At 36.7% G+C, this 20851-nt stretch overlaps 1 protein-coding gene across 1 annotated transcript in view; it reads left to right on the forward strand.

The window, feature by feature from the left end:
• Positions 1-20851, forward strand: part of KYNU (kynureninase) — a 172915-nt gene that overhangs the window by 76191 nt on the left and 75873 nt on the right. Inside the window, exon 8 of the mRNA XM_062186263.1 lies at positions 1669-1815. Within this exon, the coding sequence (XP_062042247.1) occupies positions 1669-1815 (147 nt within the window). The remainder of the gene's footprint in view (positions 1-1668; positions 1816-20851) is intronic.

A 20851-nucleotide genomic window follows, 5' to 3' on the forward strand; every position in this document is an offset into this window, starting at 1 on the left:
CCCCCCCAACTCCCGCTCCCTCTCCCATTCCATTCACATCAAGATTCATTTTCAATTATCTTTATATACAGAAGATCAATTCAGTATATATTAAGTAAAAATTTCATCAGTTTGCACCCACACAGAAACACAAAGTGTAAAATACTGTTTCAGTACTAGTTACAGCATTACTTCACATTGGACAACACATTAAGGACAGATCCCATATGAGACGTAAGTACACAGTGACTCCTGTTGTTGACCCAACAAATTGACACTCTAGTTTATGGCACCAGTAACCACCCTAGGCTCCCGTCATGAGTTGCCAAGGCTATGGAAGCTTTTTGAGTTTGCTGACTTCGATCTTATTTAGACAGGGTCATAGTAAAAGTGGAAGTTCTCTCTTCCCTTCAGAGAAAAGTACCTCCCTCTTTGATGGCCCCGTTCTTCCCACTGGGATCTCACTTGCAGAGATCTTTCATTTAAGTCTTTTTTTTTTTTTTTTTTTTTTTTTTCCCCAGAGTGTCTTGGCTTTCCATGCCTAAAATACTCTCATGGGCTCTTCAGCCAGATCTGAATGCCTGAAGTTTTAGATTCCCAAGTTACTAATTTTAGTTAGAATTTTCACAATTTCTGAATTCCTTGTCTTTTTAATATCAATCTTGTATTTTTAGATGCCATACAGATTCCAGGTTTCTTCTAGCAAAGAGTGTATAACACAAACATATATACACATAGACACACATGATATATGGAGTACTGTAACTGGCAAATATAAATAATTATGAAAAATAAAAAATGCCTAAAGGATAATTTATGAATATCTTGAGTTTCCAAAAATATTAATCTGATTAATGATGCATTCACCTCAAAGTAATGTAAGATTTAGCATTGGAGAGAATACATGGAAACTAAGTAAGGAGAACAGAATTCTTGTGGTGCAAATAGATGTTTTGTATTTAACTGATTTTTTCAGCTTAAATTGCAAAATAAAAATCTAAGTTTTTTCACAGTTTTTATTATGTAATCAGGCATTCATTATAGTAGAGACATAAGTGGAAAATGTCAACAGTGATTTTACTAATATTTTTCTTCATCTTTGGGTTTTGATCTTTATAACAATTTAGGAGAGATTTTTTTGTAAGGTAATAGAGGACCTTGGTTAAGTGATATACAGATAAAAAAAATGTAAGTTTTTATTTCTGGAAAAAAAAATAACATGCTATTAGATTCATAAGTAGAACTAATTTCCAACAAATTTATCTTGCTATATATAATAATTCATGGCCTTCTAGTGCTTTCTATTTTTTTATTGGGTAGGAATAAGAAGAAAACAACTGACAAGTACATGTATAGTAAAGATTAATTGAAAACTGGAGGCTAATTCAAACAGTTTTGTAAGGACTTATACTTTAAAAACTCATTTCATTATTTTATTGCTATTTCTTAATAATAAAAGCCTTATTCTACACTTTTGCCAGAGTTTTGTCATGAACTTGAAAAACTTTACCTTTAATTATAAATAGTTTGTAAAACTTGTTTTATACCTCTGTCAAGACAATGGTTAAGAATGGTACACTACTATATTTTTATATTGATAATTGTCTAATGGTGAAATTAAGGTTGCTAAATATGAAATGACAAATTTATTATTGTTAATATGATAAAACTGTTCCTCACTTGACTTAGGGAGAAGAAATCTTAAGAATGGAGGATATTCTTGAGGTGATTGAGAAGGAAGGAGACTCTATTGCTGTGATCCTGTTTTCTGGCGTGCATTTTTATTCTGGGCAACTCTTGGATATGCCTGCCATCACAAAAGCTGGACAAGCAAAGGTATGCACAACATTTCCCCCATGATCACTCTACAGAACAATATTCTAACTGCCCTTCCAGTAAAGCGCCTTTGTTTCTGTCTGGGTTTTATAGTTGTTACAAGTTATAAAGTGAGTACACCATTTTTCTATTATTTTTGCCTTAGGTAATTTTACTTAACCCACTTTTGCCTTCTGCGGCCTTACCTCCTTATCACTTCTCACTCAGTGTTTACCTTCCAGCAACATGTAGGACAGGCAAACTTCTTGTAGATGGTGTCATTGGTACTAGGTCAGCACGAAACAGAAAAAATACTTAGTTTAATAACTATGCAACTATGCACGAGCACTGCTAAAAACCCAATTTTGGGGCTGTGTCATATAACTCATTCTGAATATAAATCAGTTTTAAACTCTAGGTACCTAAAGATGGAGGAATGAAGAATTAACGTTTTTCAGTAGATGGAGTTTTATACGAGTGTCTTTAAGGAGACCATTTTATTCTTCAAAATCTCAATAAATTACTGTAGTGCCTATCATGAGAGATATTTTCCTATATATCACTAAAATACACTTAAATATTTTATCATTTTGAAATCTTGATTCCTTATATATAAGTAAGTAAATGTCAAACATATTCTTAGTAGTTATTTACCTGAGAAAAGAAATCAGGGAGAGAGCAGCATTCAATAGTCTCAATTTGAATTTAAAATTCTTAAATAACAGTTCTATTTGATTCCACAATCAACTCATGTATTTAAAAAGGTGACAATCGAATTTTATTCTGAACATTAATAAGTTATGGGTCTAATCTATGTGTGAGGTCTAGTTAATATATTCAGTTATTGAAGCTAATGAATGGAACTAATGAAAAGAAATTTAGCATCGTTATCAGCAGTCTCTAGGAATTTCCAACCACGACTTCCAACTGGTTTGATGGATAACTGTGAAACTGCAGCATTACAAAAGATATAAAGATAATGTCTTCTTAATTTAGATATTAAATGTTAAGCACCAAAATAAAGAGAGGCCAATAAAAAAAATCACATTTTAAAGTGTTATGCAAGTAATCAGCAGTCCCAGTTCCCTTGGTATACAAGCATGTCTCATTAACCTTCATAAATGTGAGACAGGAGGAAACAGAAGAAAGGCTTTGAGTTCAGGAATCACACAACCCGAGATTCAAATCTTAGATAGGTTACTTAATTTTTATATGATCTAGGGCAACTTATTTTGCCTTCTTGGAGTCTTTTTTCCAGAGGCACTAACTTGGACTAACACCATCTACCTCAAAGTTCCAATGTGATAAGGAAGTATATAAAAAAACCTATTGATTTGGAACACATTTTGTTAGTAGGTGGTAATTTCTCCACCTACAACTATCCTCAGTGGATGTGAAGTTAGGAGAACTTGCCCAGATACACACTTTCTTTTATTTGCCATTAAAAGTAAAATGATTTTATTTATTAGAATTTATATGTTGTTCTCAATACTAAGAACACTGATTGCTGTAGTTATTTTTAAAGTGTTCCATAGGCTTTCTTCCACTTAAAAAATCTAGTAAGTGTCTATCAACTCAAATTCTTATGAAACTCTCCATCAAATAAGTGAAGGCGGGAATGAACCATTTCTGTCTAAATGTAACTGCTAGGATACCATGGGAACAAAATGGAAAAAGAGGAGACATAGATTTATCTACTATCAAAATTATTCTAACAAGTGTTTACCTTCTTGCTAGACAAGACTCCCATTTTCAACTGAGTTTGGGAAGAGTTCTTTAAAATGTAGACTTACATAACTCTCTTGGGTGGCCTATGAAGATAAAGCTGAAGAGAGAGGCAGAGAGAAAATTAAAGATGACAATCACAACAGAGATAGGAAATTCTAGGGGAAAATGCTTAAAGCAGTTGCTGCTAGGATTGACCAGGTGGGGCAAAAGAGGATGTCTCCAGAAATCTCGAGCATCTCAGAAACCGAAAGTGATGTTGGAATGAGTAGTCAGTCAGTGAGTAGGAAAGTGGGGGTATGAAGTTGGAGAAATATCTGAATTCAAGAAGCACACGTGTACAAAAGCAACACAAATTATAAGGATTTGTGAGTTATATCTAGACCTTATAAATATCACTTCCATCAAGGAACAGAATATTTCTAGCATTCCGAATCTTGAAATTGTACCTCCTTCCAAATACTACCTGTTATCTCCTGTTATGTTTTTGGAGGGGTGTTATAAAATAATGCCCTGTACTAGATAGTTCCAAAACAACAGCAATGTACTGCTCACAGTTTGGGAGGCTGTGAAGCCCTCAATGAAGGTATCAAAGGACTCAAAGTCTTGTGATCATCACTTTTGGGTTCGTGGGAGACTCTTTGCTCTATACTCAGGTGGCAGATGTGGGCAAGGTTGCTCATGAGAGCTACTTTTATAAGGGCAGCAATCCCATTCAACTCTATCATGTTGGGGGTGAAGTTCTAACATGTGAATTTGGGGGGTAAGAAGATACACCAATATTTAGACCATAGGCTCCCCTTTAACCAAGCTATCATTTTCCTGACTCCTAACCATATAACTCAATGTTGTATAGCTTTGAGCTTTATAAAAGTGCACATATTAAACATTTTTATTTGGATTATTTGCTTACTGTTTTTGAACTCCATCCATAGTTTATCTAGCTGTAGTTTTGCTTGTTTTTTTTTCCTTTCAATATGTTATTATAATGTGTGAAATAGACCAAAAAACTTACCTATACATACCAAAAGGATAGATACTGGATTTTATTTCCATTTGAGGGGTATTACAATCAATGCATCTCTGGACATCCTTATAAATTTATTTGGGTCAATATTCACATATAATTCTACTAAGTTTAAACCTAAAAGTGAAATTGTTAGATCATAAGGTATGTGTATATTCATTCCTAATCAATAATGCCAATTTTCCAAAGGGATTGTATCAATTTGATATATACTCTTACCAGTGTATACAATAGTTTCTGTTGCTCTCCATCTGCAATGGTAGCTGCTGTCATTAATATTTTAATTTTAGCCATCCTGATTTTTTTTAAACTTTTATTTAATGAATATAAATTTCCAAAGTACAGCTTATGGATTACAATGGCTTCCCCCCCAATAACTTCCCTCCTACCCGCAACCCTCCCCTTTCCCACTCCCTCTCCACTTCCATTAACATCAAGATTCATTTTCAATTCTCCTTATATACAGAAGATCAGTTTAGTATATATAAAGTAAAGATTTCAACAGTTTGCACCCACATAGCAACATAAAGTGAAAAATACTGTTGGCGTACTAGTTATAGCATTAAATCACAATGTACAGCACATTAAGGACAGAGATCCTACATGATATTTTTTAAAAGTTGATTATTTTTCTATGCAATTTCCAGTTTAAAACCAAGTTTTGGCCTTCGCCGTGGCTCAATAGGCTAATCCTCCACCTTGCAGCACTGGCACACTGGGTTCTGGTCCCGGTTGGGGTGCCGGATTCTATCCCGATTGCTCCTCTTCCAGTCCAGCTCTCTGCTGTGGCCTGGGAAGGCAGTGGAGGATGGCCCAAGTCCTTGGGCCCTGCACCCACATGGGAAACCAGGATAAGCACCTGGCTCCTGCCATCGGATCAGCGCAGTGTGCCAGGAACAGCATGCCAGCTGCGGCGGCCATTGAAGGATGAACCAACGGCAAAGGAAGACCTTTCTCTCTGTCTCTCTCTCTCTCTTACTGTCCACTCTGCCTGTCAAAAAAATTTTAAAAAAAGTTTTTTTTTTCATTTTCAATTATCTTTACATACAGAAGATCAATTCAGTATATACTAAGTAAAGATTTCATCAGTTTGCACCCAAACAGAAACACAAAGTATAAAATACTGTTTCAGTACTAGTTATAGCATCAATTCACATTGGACAACACATTAAGGACAGATACCACATGAGACGTAAGTACACAGTGACTCCTGTTGCTGACTTAACAATTTGACACTCTTGTTTATGGCGTCAGTAATCTCCCTAGGCTCTAGTCATGAGTTGCCAAGGCTATGGAAGCCTTTAGGGTTCGCCGACTTCGATGTTACTCTGACAGGGTCATAGTCAAAGTGGAAGTTCTCTCCTCCCTTCAAAGAAAGGTACCTCCTTCTTTGATGGCCCCGTTCTTTCCACTGGGATCTCACTCACAGAGATCTTTCATTTAGGTCTTTTTTTTTTTCCACAGTGTCTTGGCTTTCCATGCCTACAATACTTTCATGGGCTCCTCAGCCAGATCCGAATGCCTTAAGGGCTGATTCTGAGGCCAGAGTGTTGTTTAGGACATCTGCCATTCTATGAGTCTGCTGTGTATCCTGTTTCCCATGTTGGATCCTTCTCTCCCTTTTTGATTCTATCAGTTAGTATTTGCAGACACTAGTCTTGTTTGTGTGATCCCTTTGACTCTCAGACCTATCAGTGTGATCAATTATGAACTGAAATTGATCACTTGGACTAGTGAGATGGCATTGGTACATGCCACCGTGATGGGATTGTATTGGAATCCCCTGGCACGTTTCTAACTCCACCATTCTGATTATTTTTTAGTAGTAACAAATTGTAGTTTAAATTTGCACTTTCCTGATTATTTATCAGGTTGAGAATTTTCCTGTATATGTTCTTTTATGAAACGTTTGCTCAAGTGTCTTGTACATTTTTCTATTTGGTTAACTGTCTTTTACTAATTTAGTTGTGGATGGTATAGAAATTGATTTGGAAGAAGAGAGAAAATACTAGATTTCTAATGGTCATGAAATAGGAAAAGTACATTAATTAATTAAAGAACAGCTGATAAGAATTTAAGATGCTGGGACTTTTCTTAACTGAGGAGATTTGAGATACTGGCAAATGGCATGGGCTGAGAAAAATTACAGTTGAGAGAGAACTGTACTACTACAAGGAAAGCCCACAGTGTGGCCAGAGACATATTTGAAGATTTATATCTATATATTTTTTGAAACTATATACTTCATCATACATAATATAATGGCTTTATGGAGCTCTGCCTAACTTCCATATGCACAAGTTTTCTATATTTTATTATTTGGTGTAAGAATATTTTCTTCTCCATATGCGCTGAGTGTAGGAGTCCATTGTCCTTTGCATTACTATCACAAGTTATTTTTAACTACTACACATACTCACCAATCAATACCAAGTGAAAGCTCTAGGCTACTCCAAGAAGAAAAAAAAAGAGGCTAATCTTCCTACTATATCTGGATGCACTTTGCATATGCACCTTGAAATCAGTATGCCCTAAATAAATTTGTCTCTCCAAAGGATGTCTGTACTCTCTCATTCCACCATCCTGCTCTACCATTTCATTCAACTTTCCTGTTCTTGACCTTGATAATCAATCACTATTCAATCCCATCTTCTCAGGATATATCTTTCCTTTAATTTTCCTGAAGTTATTATGAGAGCTTTCAGCTGCAAGAAATAATTCCAGTTAAAATTAACAAACAAAAATGGAGATTTCTTCTTCCCACTATGGATGACTTGAGGGCGAAGCTGCTGGGCTGTAATGTGCAGCCCAGCTGTATCTGAGTAACTCTCCAGAGTTCTCTCAGAATTTTCTCAACTTCTCACATTGTGGTCACAAGATAGTTGTTGCAGACCCAGATGGATATCACTTCTCTATTTAAGGCACAGAGCAGGAATAAGGGAGAGGGAGCTGTGCAGCTTCATCTGTGCCACTCATCTAAAGTGCTAAATCTTTCCAAGAAAAACCTAGCAGAGTTCCACAAATGACTCATTTGCCTTCTGAAGTGACAGATTAAAAAGAGTATGGGCAAGAAAATTCTTCACATTTATGGACAAATAATAGAGGGGCATGAGGAAGAAGGATTTCACAATGGGGTCTGGATTTGTTAACCCAAGGTTTTTCTTACATTGTTCCATTATACATCCATAGGATCTTATGGTTTGTATTTCCCTCTTTGCTCTTAACACCCTTTCATTTTCCCATTTCCTTTACTCCCTCCTGTCCTCCCACTGAACTACTTACCTTCCTTCCTTCCTTCCTTCTTGCAGTGTTTTTCTGTAGGTAGAGATTTATTTCCATAAACTGGGAACACTTCTTTATTCTTCTTTCTTTTTTCTTATTTCACAAAATGCTTCCTAGAAAATTGATAAGGTGACATAACTAAATACAAAGACAGCAAAATAGAATATCTATGGATCATTAAAAAAAAGAAATAGACTCCCAGACTCTCCTACGTATTATAATTTCTCAGTTTTTATTATAAGGCACAGGTGACAATTATTTACAGTGGGACACACTAGCTGTTTTAGTGAGGTAGACCAGCTCTTGGTTATGAATAAATAAATTATTAAACAATGCCTCAACGCCTTCATAGTGACAGATGTTTCTCGCTCATGCAGCAGCAAGGGATCAACTTTCTCTCAATTCGGTGATTCAGATTCCCAAAGATTAGTGTTGTGTCCTTTGGCTTTCATATGCTAGAGCCAATTGTGGATTCAGACAAGAGAATGGGGTAAAGGGATGTGAAAGGGCACACTAACTTCTTAATACCTTTGCATTCAAAATGGGAAAAGTGTTTCCATTTATATTCTACTGACTAACACTCAGGGAAATGAAGCTTAACTGTGTACTTAAAAACAGCTTACTGGAGCTCAGTCATATTAAGTTGTTGATGGAGCAAGACACTCCCTCTGCAATGTGGAACAGCATTGCACTGATAGCATTATTAACTATATGAGATAATGTATTTTATATATGTATACTCTATATAAAAATAAAATATATCATTAATATACTTTTATGTAATATATAAAATAGCATTCATATAAGTGATTATATCTCATTTAATGTATTAATATCTACGATTATACTAAATTATCTTTGTAATCAAAAATTTTAACTAAAGACTCTTACTGAATATTTCTACATTAGAATACAAAAGAAAAAAGAATATGCAGCTTGATTAAGACTCAAGACTAGACTGAAATTTTAAAGTTAGGTGATAGGCTAATAAAACTTTTAATACTCTTAGTCTTAAAAAATTAATGAAAAATTCATGTTCCCCACCCCTCTCCAAGTTTCTCAAAAATGGGTATCAGAACTTAGTTCATGACTGGCAGCTAATGAGTGCCAAATAAATATGAGGGCACTTCAAAATGCTTATGGGAGAACTGAATTATTAATATGAGCTTATTTTGCTGCAAAAATATTTTTGCTAAGAAATAAATTCATAATACAAGAGTTTATAGATTTGAAATCAAATCATGTTTGTTTTTCATAAATTATGTTTGCACCAAAATAAACACACACTTTTAATTCCATTTTTCTGCCTTTTGGCCAGAACCAGTTGCCAAAATGAGGAACACAAAGGGAAAGAGGAACAACTTCTATTATACATTCTCTAGTCTTTTTAGAGAATATGGAGTGGTTCCTTTGACCACATGCAACTCAATCTACAAGAAAGGTGATATTGTGGACATGAAGTGAACGGGTACTGTTCAAAAAGGAATGACCCTAGGCGTTACCATTGGAAGAGTCTGTCTATGTGGTTACTCACATGCTGTTGGTGCTGCTGTGAACAAACAAGTTGAGGACAAGATGCTTGTCAAGATAATTAATATGCCTAGTAAGCATATCAAGAACTCTAAGAGCCTAGATAGCTGCCTGAAACTTGTGAAAAAAAATTAATCAGGAAAATAAGGAAGCCAAAGAGAAAGCCACTGAGGCTCCAACACTAGTGCCAGCCAGCTCAACTGAGAGAAGCCCAGTTGGTGAGAAACAATGAATAGTAGCCTGAGTTGCTGGAAATTATTACTTGGGAATTCATGGCATAATAACCATAAAAATAAAAGTCCTTTGGACTTTTTAAAATTCTATCTTTGCATGACATTTTGAAGTACCCTCATATTTGTTGAATGAAAGAATGGCTGATTCTCTGTTTCTCAAATCTTTTGAATATTTTAGTGTATGTGGATGCTAGTGTGTTTGTTTTCATTTAACCTACTGAAAATTGAAATGCGATAGTTCCCGATTGCTCTTCTTCCAGTCTAAGCTCTCTGCTATGGCCCAAGAAGGCAGTGGAGGATGGCCCAAGTGCTTGGGCCCCTGCATCCGCATGGGAAACCAGAGGAAGCACCTAGCTCCTAGCTTCGGATCGGCGCAGCTCCAGCCGTAGTGGCCATTTAGGGGTTGAACCAACGAAAGGAAGACCTTTCTCTGTCTCTCTCTCTCTCACTGTCTAACTCTATCTATAAAATAAAAAAAAAAAAGAAAGAAAGAAATGCAATGGTAGCTTAAAAAATCAAATTCTGCAAACTCTCACTTTAATTTACCAACCGCTATTGTCATGTAGCAGTTTTTACAGGCATACCTTGGAGACAGCATGAGTTTGGTTAGAGACCACAGCAATAAATTCTATATCACAATAGTCACATAACTATTTTGGCTCCCCAGAGCATATCAAAGTTACATTTACACTGTAGTGTAGTCAATGAAATGTGCAATAGCACTTAGTTAGAAATACTTTATTGCTACAAAATGGTAACGATTAAATTGTTGGGAAACAATTAACGATTAAATTGCTGGTAGAGCACTACACTCCATGTAGTGCTGCTACACATTATTATTAGTACGTATCTGTGGAATGCAGTGAAGTGGGGCACAATAAGATGAGGGGTGCTTGTAGTTTGAGTGCAAGCATTTCTTAGATCCAGGCATCGCAGCTAAAATTATTAATAAATAATGATCACAATTATACATCAAACAATATGTGTAAAAATGAGGTAATTATTTAAGAGAGTAGAGATGTGAATAAAGATATCACTTAATGAAATCAGAAGTACCTGAAATGACATATGAGTGTCACACATGAATAGTCACGTCAATGAAACATCCACTTATCCTCAGAAAAGACCAAAATTGTTCTTCAAAATAGTTTTGAGATTCTTCTAGACTGTAAATAATAAATCAAGCCCCCACATTTCTGCAGGAAGCTTGTCTGTGATGCTCCAAACCCTGAAAATTGGGAGTTAACGCTAACGAATTAATAAAACAAAAAATAGTAACTGTTAGAAAAGAATGCAGATTGGTGCCTCCTCACACAGGGCACCAAAATGTCAGGAAAAGAGGCACAAAACAGAGACAGAATATGAACTAGCAGCCAGACCAAATTTATTCAGAGAAAATAAATCTGCAGAGGTTGACCAACTGCCATCCTGCTCACAGACCTAATGTGTGGCAGAGGCCCTGACCCCAGCAGGCTGGGCCCTTTTATTTCTTAAGTGGGCCAGAGGTGGGGCTGGGGGGCATTAGGAGGAGATGAGCTTCTCCATACTGGTTGTTCAGGTTTGGCCCACTGGCTTCCAATCCTGGGGAAGAATGCAGGCGGTGGGATGGGGAACAATACAGGATGTGAGACTGAACTGGTCTCTTGAAAGAAGGCAGGGGTAACAAGAAACCTAAAATGGCTGAGGCTTATGTCCTTGTTCCATCAGTAACACTCTCATGAGATATGAAGACATGAACAAAGAATTAGCTGGAAAAAATGAGTAGCATACACTTTTGTGTTTAATATAAATTGGCATGATATGTGAATTTTAATGCATAAAAATTAACCTCTTTTATAGAAATTTAATATGAGAAGTTCAATATTAAGCCACCTCTACTAGAAATTGTAGAGATTAGAGTCATTTTTCTATTAAAGTCACTTGTCTGTTCACCCAGTAAAATCTTATCATTAGTGCATAAGAAGAATCATGTCTTTGTATTCTCTAAAGTACAGCAAGCATGCATTTGGATCCATCTTTCAGTCAATATTTGAGTCATAAATTATAAAAATGGAGTTCCAAATAGGAACACTTAATTTAGCCTGGAGTGTTAGGGTGACCTTCTTAGAGAAGATGAGATCAGATCCAATTACAGAAATATGAGTAGAAGTTAACAAGATAACAATTTCCTCTAGGGGGCTGGCTGCATTATGAGGGCCATTCTAGAAATTTAAACATTGATAGGATTGCAAGGAAATAACTATTGCAGTATATTTTTATTGTAGAATTTCAGAAAATAAGGGCAAGAATTGGGTCTATAAGATAGGCAACAGCCAGATAAAGAAGGGCCAACAAAGACATAGCTTCTCGAAGACCCATGGAAAGCCATTTAAAGTCTTTAAAGGAAAACCTTTATTTTTAAAATTTAGAAAGATTTTTGATATGTTCTGTTTTCACTTCTTTTGTCCTCAGTGATAAGGATGGATTTGAATGGCACAAGAAGGGATAAATGTGATGATGCAGCTACACTATCTTGATAGGAATTTTAGAACTTTCTATCAAACAAAAGATGGGAGTACCAGGGAACAGATTCATTTTATACTGCACAAAATGCTTTTTGATCTCTCAAGAGATAATTCTTATTTTTTCCCATTCCTTCAAGACAGGTTTTGTATAAACATAAGAAATCAAATGTCATTTGGAGCTCCTGTGGTTTACTTGACATATATGTCCTTAGGTAATAAAACATGTGCTGCATCTGCTCATAAAAAGTGTTGATTAAGGAACTTGGGCCAATGCTTGGATAAAGGGGGAAATGTTATAAATTTTAGACGTAATGTCACTAATTAATTGGCCTGTACATTTTGTGAATAGTAGATAAGCATTCTATTAAGATGTGCAATAAACCATCTAGAGTCTTGAATCCATCTAGATGGGAACCTAAAACCAATGTCAAAATATGTTGGTCAGGATCACTGCCTAATAATCTAAGATTTTTCAGCTGTTTCTAAGAAAATTTCACCATGTATATTTGTTTCATTTAAGATTTTGATGACATGAATCATGTGAAAAAGTATGAATACTCTTCAATTGAAGAGGAATCTAGACTCCAAATATTGCTTTAGGTTTACAGATCTGAGAAAAATCAAATCTTCTGTCAACGAGGATTTGAGCTTCTGCAACCACTGAAATCAAAGCCATGAGGGATAGCTACTTCTCTTCATCTAGCCCCACTCATTGGCATGACAGATACATCCAGAGCCTCCCCAGGAAAATACTGAAGTTACAGGGTTTTTTTTTTTTTTCTTTGTGGGTGATAGGCATTTTATAAAACACTTATCTAGGATTTATTGTCTCAGACATTCTATTTTCCATAACCCTTAACTAAGAAAATTTCATTTATGTCTTAAGCTGAAAAAATGAAAGTGTTCCAACATGATATGTACACACTTCTAAATACTTCATAACCTCCATAGGAATATAAAGGAAAGGTCCTGTCTTATGGTAAAGAAGATTCCAAAAGACTTTTTGAGAAAATAATCCTCAATAAAATGAGAGAGATTTTCCTCTACATCATTCTTCAGTATCCACCTCCTTCATAAAGTAATCATGTAAACAGGATTAAGGTTGTCAATATCAAAGAGTTATTGAGCTGAAAAGAAAATGTTCATTTTCATAGAAGATAATCTATCCTATGGACAATAGTTGGCAAAGACAGCTATCATATTTTCTGAAAAATATGACTTCAAGGAAAAAAATTTAAGAGAGATTTCTTCAAGAATTATTCCATAGACTTGTATGCAGTAATGCCAAATTGACTGTGAGGGTAAATATTTTCACAAAGCAAATTTGTTTGAGAAGTTAACTTCAGATTCACACAGTAATCATTAGCAAGATAGCCACTGGAAAAGCATTCTTTCAGTTCACATCTCAGTTGGACTGTCTCCATTTAATGCCATGTATTGGATGAATTAACAGTTGCTTTAAAATACCTGCTACCAAGATAGACAAGTTAAGAATCACCATGCACCTGAGAAGTTAGCTGCACTTCACTGGGGATATTGTTATGGGGTCTACATATCACTAATACAAATCCCCGACATTATGATTTTCCCAAGTGATGACCATCATTCTTCCATGATTTGTATAATAGAACCAAAAAAAGTTTATTTTTGATTTTGCATAGACATAAATTACTTAGCATCTACACATAATTATAGCATTATATTTTCCACTGCTCTACTTTATGTAACTTAAGTGTCAGCTCAACCCAAGCTTGTATATATTCCATGCCCAGAGGTCATACTTTCTAGATCCATGCTTGTGTTCTTAGCTTTTCCTTTACCTGAAATTCTCACAGGTGAAGATTCTCCATGTCAGCACCCTAACTCATACACTACCTTTTTTTTTTTTTTTAGATATATCTATGTATTTAAAAGGGAAAGTTACAAAGAGAGAATAACATATACACACACAAACACACACAGAGCTTCCATCTACTCCCCAAATTGCTGCCATGGCCCGTGCTGGGCCAGGCCTACACCAGGAGCTTCATCTGGATTTCTCACATGGGTGGCAGGGGCCCAAGTATTAAGGCCATCTTCCACTGCTTTCCTTGGTGCATTAGCAGGGACCTGGATTAGAAATGGAGCAGCTGGATCTCAACCACTGTCCATATAGGATGCTAGTATACTAAGCGATGGCTTAACTTGTACTGGACCCAGACACTTTCTGTTTTACAGGTTTTAATCTGTAAGTTTCTGTTTGTGTAGCTCTCACTGTTTTAGCAAATATGCTGTATTTTAAAGTTTTAATCGTATGACAGTAATAAAAATCCAAGGAATTTTGCAGGGTCTTAGTCCACCCATATGAGGATGGACTGGGCCAGAGGAAAGGTAGGCACGCCATTTGCCCATTTCCCAGCCTCGGGATCCCAGAGACAATCAGACGCAGCGGGGAGCCAAGTCAAGCAAGAACCCCTTTATTGCACACATAACAAAGCCTTTTAAAGCACAAAACTGCAGAGTCATTGGGGCTGGGCATAACGACCAACCAATCACTTAAACGGTCATTTTATGAGGCAATTTTTATAGGACTAGCCAATGTCTGTATACTCGTCATCAGTTGTCGTCACTTCCCCTGATGTTCCGTGGCCGATTAGCTTTAGTGGTAAACAACTTTGGGTTCTGCCCACCTTACTTCCTTTGGGCTCCATCTTTGAATTACCTCCTGTGCCTAATTTCCCCGCAGAATTTTATCTCAAAACTCTTCATGTCAAGTGTCTTCTGAAAAATTGGAAGTTTGGGAATATTGGAGCATCATTCCAGAAGAGTAACAAAGATCAAGGCTGAGTTATAGCCTTTCACCTAAGATGGAATTTAACCCCTTCCATACAACTCCTGTACCTACATACTATCCTTGGTACTGAAATAGTCACAAGTAGCAAAACTTCTTATAGTCATACCTACATTGCAATTTTAAAACGAATGGTAGAGTGATGAATTTCGTACAAGCCCAAGTCATATATTATCTGACTGACTCTTGTAGAAAACCAAGGTGAAATATTTGACTTTTATCATCTGAATTTTCTTGTGCCTCTGTGTCAGGATAAATCTATCTTCCCATTATATTTTTGTAGCATGCTGACAAAGGTATTGTTGGACCACATTTTGCACTGTCTGTTTTGACTATTTGAACTCTCAGACTTAGGAAGCTTATGTCAGTCAAGTGTTCAGTGACTGAGGATGAACATCATGAACACCACAGATTTATTATAGTACTTTGAGCATAATTTAACTTTTTTAAAAGATTTATTTATTTGAGAGTTACACAGAAAGAGAGGAGAAGCAAAGAGAGAGAGAGAGAGAGAGAGAGAGAGAGGTCTTCCATCTGTTGGTTCACTCCCCAGGTGGTTGCAATGGCTGGAGCTGCACTGATCTGAAGCCAGGAGCCAGGAGCTTCCTCCAGGTCTCCCATGCAGGTGCAGGGGCCCAAGCATTTGGGCCACCTTCCACTGCTTTTCCAGGCCACAGTAGAGTCGGATCGGAGTGGAGCAGCCAGATCTCAAACTGGTGTCCATATGGGATGCCAACACCACAGGTGGCTGCTTTACCCACTACGCCACAGCACCAGCCCCCAGAATTTAATTTTTTAAAAATTATTGCGTTAACTTTATTTGAAAGATAGAAAGAGGGAGAGACAGACCAATGGACAGAGATATCTGGCATCTACTGGTTCACTACCCAAATTCCTATAACTGATTCAGGCTGAAGCCATGAGTGGGGAATTCAATTTTGGTGTACCATATAGGTGGCAAGGGCCTAAGTACAACCTACTACCTCCAGTTCTCATTGTGGAAAGCTTGAATCAGAGTGGAGCTGAGACTTGACCCAGCCATGCCAACATGACATATGGACCTCCCAAGCATCATCTTAACTGTTATTCCAAATGCACACCCTCAGTTGTTTAAATATATTCCTGTTAGAACAATGTTTAGATAAGGGTATGTACCTCAGCAATAGAGATCAGGCTAATTTGATGGATCACAGTATTGCAACAGTGTCCTCATTTAAATAGCATCAGAAATTTCTACAGAATTACTTTTAATTGGCTAATTACTCTAAAAATCAAGATAATTTTTGTAATTTTTAAAATTTTTTTTCAATTTCTATTTCCATTCCTTGACACTCTTAGGACACACAAGCCGTTCCATTAAGTCATTAAATATTAAATGAACTAAATTAAGCTTGAAAAATTACCTTTAAGCTATTTTTCCCTATCCTAAGTCTCTGAAATAAATCAAACTTTTTGTGTGTGATTCTTGCCAAGTGGAGAAAGACTGTAAAAGAGAATAATGCTACTGAATTAGTTTCATTTTTCCTGGCTTTATAATTACTATTTCAGTAAATGCAAAAAGACCATCATTGTTTATTTCTGGTAAAAGAAACAACTGAGGGGCCTGCACTGTAACTCAATTGGTTAAGCTGCCTACAGCGCCAGCATCCCAAGTGAATTACTTTTCCAGTTCCAGCAGCTCCACTTCTGATCCAGCTCCCTGATAATGCATCTGGGAAATCAGAAGATGATGGCAGGTGCTTGGGCCCCTGCACCCATGTTGTAAACCTGGCAGGGGTTCCTGTCTTCAGCCTGGCCTAGTCCTGGCTGTAGCAGCCATTTGGAGAGTGAACCAATGATAGAAGGTCTCTCTCTCTCCCTGTCTCCATGTAACTCTGCCTTTCAAATAATAAATAAATCTTTTTTAAAAAGAATAACTGAAACTTGAAATTTGTTCTTTAAAGCATCTATGGGTCTTTAGAAAGTTCATGGAATGTACATTATATGAAAAATTATGTAATATTTCAAAATTATTTGCTCAAAAATAAAATTTTCTTTTAATTGCATTTCCCATTAACTTTTCAAGTGCTGTTGTAGACTTCATTAGGTGGGAGGAAGTTCTCACCTGTAAATTACTCACTGCCTTAGAGTCTCCATGTTGGTTCACTTTTCCTTTCTCTCAGCATTCATTTTCAGTCTCCATGCAGCTATCAGCTCCACCTCATACATTCTCATGACACATTTTCTTTAAATTTCATTAGCAAAATACTCCCCTTCTCCTGTCTGCGTTTTCCTCATCTCTGTATTTGCCAGTTTCAGCATCTACTTTAAGAAAATAGTTCTAGGCTCGCGCCACGGCTCAATAGGCTAATTCTCCACCTGCGGTGCTGGCATGCTGGGTTCTAGTCCCGCTCACTCCTTTTCCTGTCCAGCTCTCTGCAGTGTACCAGCCGCAGCGGCCGTTGTGGGGTGAGCCAATGGAAAAAAGGAAGACTTTTCTCCCTGTCTCTCTCTCTCACTCTCCACTCTGCCTGTCCAAAAAAAAAAAGTGCTAAAACAATGCCTATTGTTTCTGAAATAGCATTTTGTACAAATGTGATAGCTTGCTATGTTCCAACACTTGACAAGCAATATTTCCAATTTCCCAGCAACCCTAACGAGTTTTCATAACGGCACAATCAAGAAAACCGAGTCTGAGAGACGTTATCCCTTGTGCAAGGTGACTTAATCAATTGGTAAAGGCTAAAATTGGAGTCTAGCTATGGCTCATAGCAATGTTCACTTTCCACTGCATTGTCTGCTTCTACATATAAAACTAATTATGTGATGCAAAGAGGTCCAAGTGTTGGCACAAGTCAAAGGAAATAGATATTAACATCTTTTCTTGATCATTTCTTGTCTTGGGATTTTTTTTTTAAGATCTCTGTCTCCATAGTTGATTAGTTCCATTGTCTCTATTGACAGTATTGAAAATGCATAATGTATGCTTTGCTCCTTTACTTCAAGGAGCCAGAAGTTTTTTCTAGTAAGATTCTGTTCAGACCTAGCGTTCAGCAATGCTAGAGCCTCAAACCATCATGGGAAAGGCCCAAGATACTAGCCCTTGGAACTGTCCTCCTAGTAGAATTCTCAGACAGCTGTTCCATTGGTAACATCTCCCAGCTACAGTGACCCTATTGGCATTCCTGCCAGCATCTGCTCTGTGCCTTTTGGGAAGGTTGTAGGAGCTCTCCCTCTCGTTTAGAGAGTTTTCATGCCTCTTTATGACTAGGAATCAAGCTACATGATACTAGAGAGGATCACAGCAGGAAATTCCTGGAAATCTTAATGGTAGCTGAGGAACACAGTATTCCTGGGAAACTTCATGTAGAGTGGAAGTTTGTCTCAGCGGTTAAGATGCTGTTTGGGACTTCTGCATCCCATTTTGGAATGCCTGTGTTCAAGTCCCTGTTCCGCTCCTGATTCCAACTTCTTGCTAGTGTGGAACACAGGTGATGGCTCAAGTAGTTAAATCTCTACCATCCACATGAAAGACATGGATTAAATTTTGAGCTCCTGGCTTCAGCCAGGCCCACCCTTTGGCTTTTGCAGGTGTTTGGGGAGTGAATCAGTGGGTATATCGCTGTTTCCTGCTTTTTAAATAAATGAAAATTTAGAAGAAAAGGAACACCTTCATTTTTCCAAATAAATATTGACCTCACATTTTATGACAGGCAGCGGGAAGAGAAAAAAACTGAGATGAGGAAAAACCTTTTAATCTCTGCTTTAATGATCTCAGAATCAGATGGGACATAGAGACAAAAAATAAAAAGTTTCTTTAGAATTCAGGGGTGAGAAGCATTTTTTCTGCCAAGGCCCATTTGAATATTTATAACATCATTTACAGGCCATACCTAATTATCAATTTAAACATTCACCTGCTATAAATGTATTGAATTTTGAGTCCTGCCAGTCCAAATGATTTCACAGGACTTATGCAGTCTGGGGGCTGGATGTTTCTGACCCTTGCTTTAGAGTCTGTTAATGCTTGACAAAGGAAACAACAGATCCATGGTCATTCTTGAAAAAAAAAAAAAAACTCAGCATAACACCACAAAAAAGTATGCTTTTTTTCCCACCAATTCATTTAGCCTTAAGGTTGGGCCAAAATCAGATAACGTGCATTGGCTCAAGAGGAGCATTCAGATGGTTTAGGATAGCAATTCCCACTGAAACTCAGAAGCTATCATTTCCCTTTGACATCTATTCACATAATTAGGAGAAATAGCTGTAGTGCCATGTTCTGCTTGGCCAGTTTTCCCCACAGACTAACTGCCTTGCTGTGTAAATCATACCAATTGAAAGACTTCTGGAATCTAAACAAAGAATGACATGGGTTACATACTAATTTGAAAAGAAAAGTGAAGGCTACACGCTCTCAAATTAATGAAGTCCAGAAAGGCCCTCCACAACTGTGATGGCTTGTGCATCGCCAACACAGGAGTGAAGGTTCAGCATCCTATTCAGGAACCCAGGACCCTCCTCCAAGGACAAGTTCCTTGGATCTCTTGTGTCCACTCCCTTATCCCCGACATCTCATCCCCTGCTGTTTACTTTCCACAGGACACTTCCTTCATATTTTCATTCAGAGCAACTACAACTGTAAGCTACTACACTTTGAAAAAATATCAGGGTATGGTGTGATGTGAATAAATATTGCTTAATAAGTTAAAAAAAAAAAAAAAGGCTGGTACTGTATTATTCTCATTTGTACAGGTTGACAAGTAAGTGAATCTTTCCGGATGAATTTCATCTTCATTTTTTAGCTTATCCTTTAATCCCAACAAGAGCTTTTAAATATTTTTTTTTTACCAAGTTAAAGTAACTCATGTTAGTTCAAGGATTTCTTTAATTTGTGTGTATAACCTTTCCTAAAACAAACTTTTTTTTTTTAATTCAAAACACTCCTTTATTGGACTTGTTACTTTTACAATTAAACTCTCTAGAAACACTCTTCCCCCAGTATTTTTATACTATTCAACATCCCTGCAGCAGCTCACATGGGTATCAGAGAAGAACATTCACTTCATCAGGGCCTTTAGTCTCATTTGTATACACATCTCTAAATAAATACCATTAATCAACAAATGTTGGACGATGGGAGTTGTTTTAAACAATTTGTGTAGAGTAAGTTCTCTTTTTCCTTATATGTATATTTAAAAATAACATTTGACAAAGAATATATTTGAAATGGTTTGACTTCATATTAGTGCAATTGGTCAAAATTTTGGACAGTAAAAATTTTGGCTAATTTTCCTAGCTCTTGTTTATGTTTGCTGCTGAACGTCAGTATTGGTATTTTGCAACATAGATGGATTTGTGTGGATTTTTTCTGCCTCACATATGCTGATTTTTATTTATTTATTTTTTGGTCTGATGTATTATCCATAGAGCCTTAGTATTAAAATAATGTTGAATAGCATTTGAGTTCTGCCCTAGAGAAAATTTAAGCTTTGATTCTGGTTGTCATGCTACTTGCTTTCTAAAATTTCCTTGAAGCTCCACTTGGAAGAATGACTCTTGATCCATTTTATTTGTCTGCTTTCATTTTGTATAGCTTTATACTTAATAGTGAAAACCTACTATTCTCATTGAACTACTGATATAAATAAGTGAAGACTTAACACTGTATAAAACAGTAGATAGCTATTATCTATTATTTTCAAAAGAATTTTGCAAAGAAATAATGACACGTTAACACACAAAATGGTGCTTAGTTCCTGAAAAGAGAGTTGGAAGAAAAAGATAAGAAAGGTGAAAAAGATTTTTAAAGACCAAAGCTAATTTAGTCTTGATGCTTTTGTGTTTTTAGGCGTTGCAAGGCAGAGTGTCAAGTAAAAAGGAAGCCAGTTTGAGGGGTGGGGGTGAAGAAAAGACCTTCCGTCTACTGGTTGAATCCTCAAATGGC

This window comes from Lepus europaeus, chromosome 1 (assembly GCF_033115175.1).
Source record: "Lepus europaeus isolate LE1 chromosome 1, mLepTim1.pri, whole genome shotgun sequence".
Lineage (NCBI taxonomy): Eukaryota > Metazoa > Chordata > Mammalia > Lagomorpha > Leporidae > Lepus > Lepus europaeus.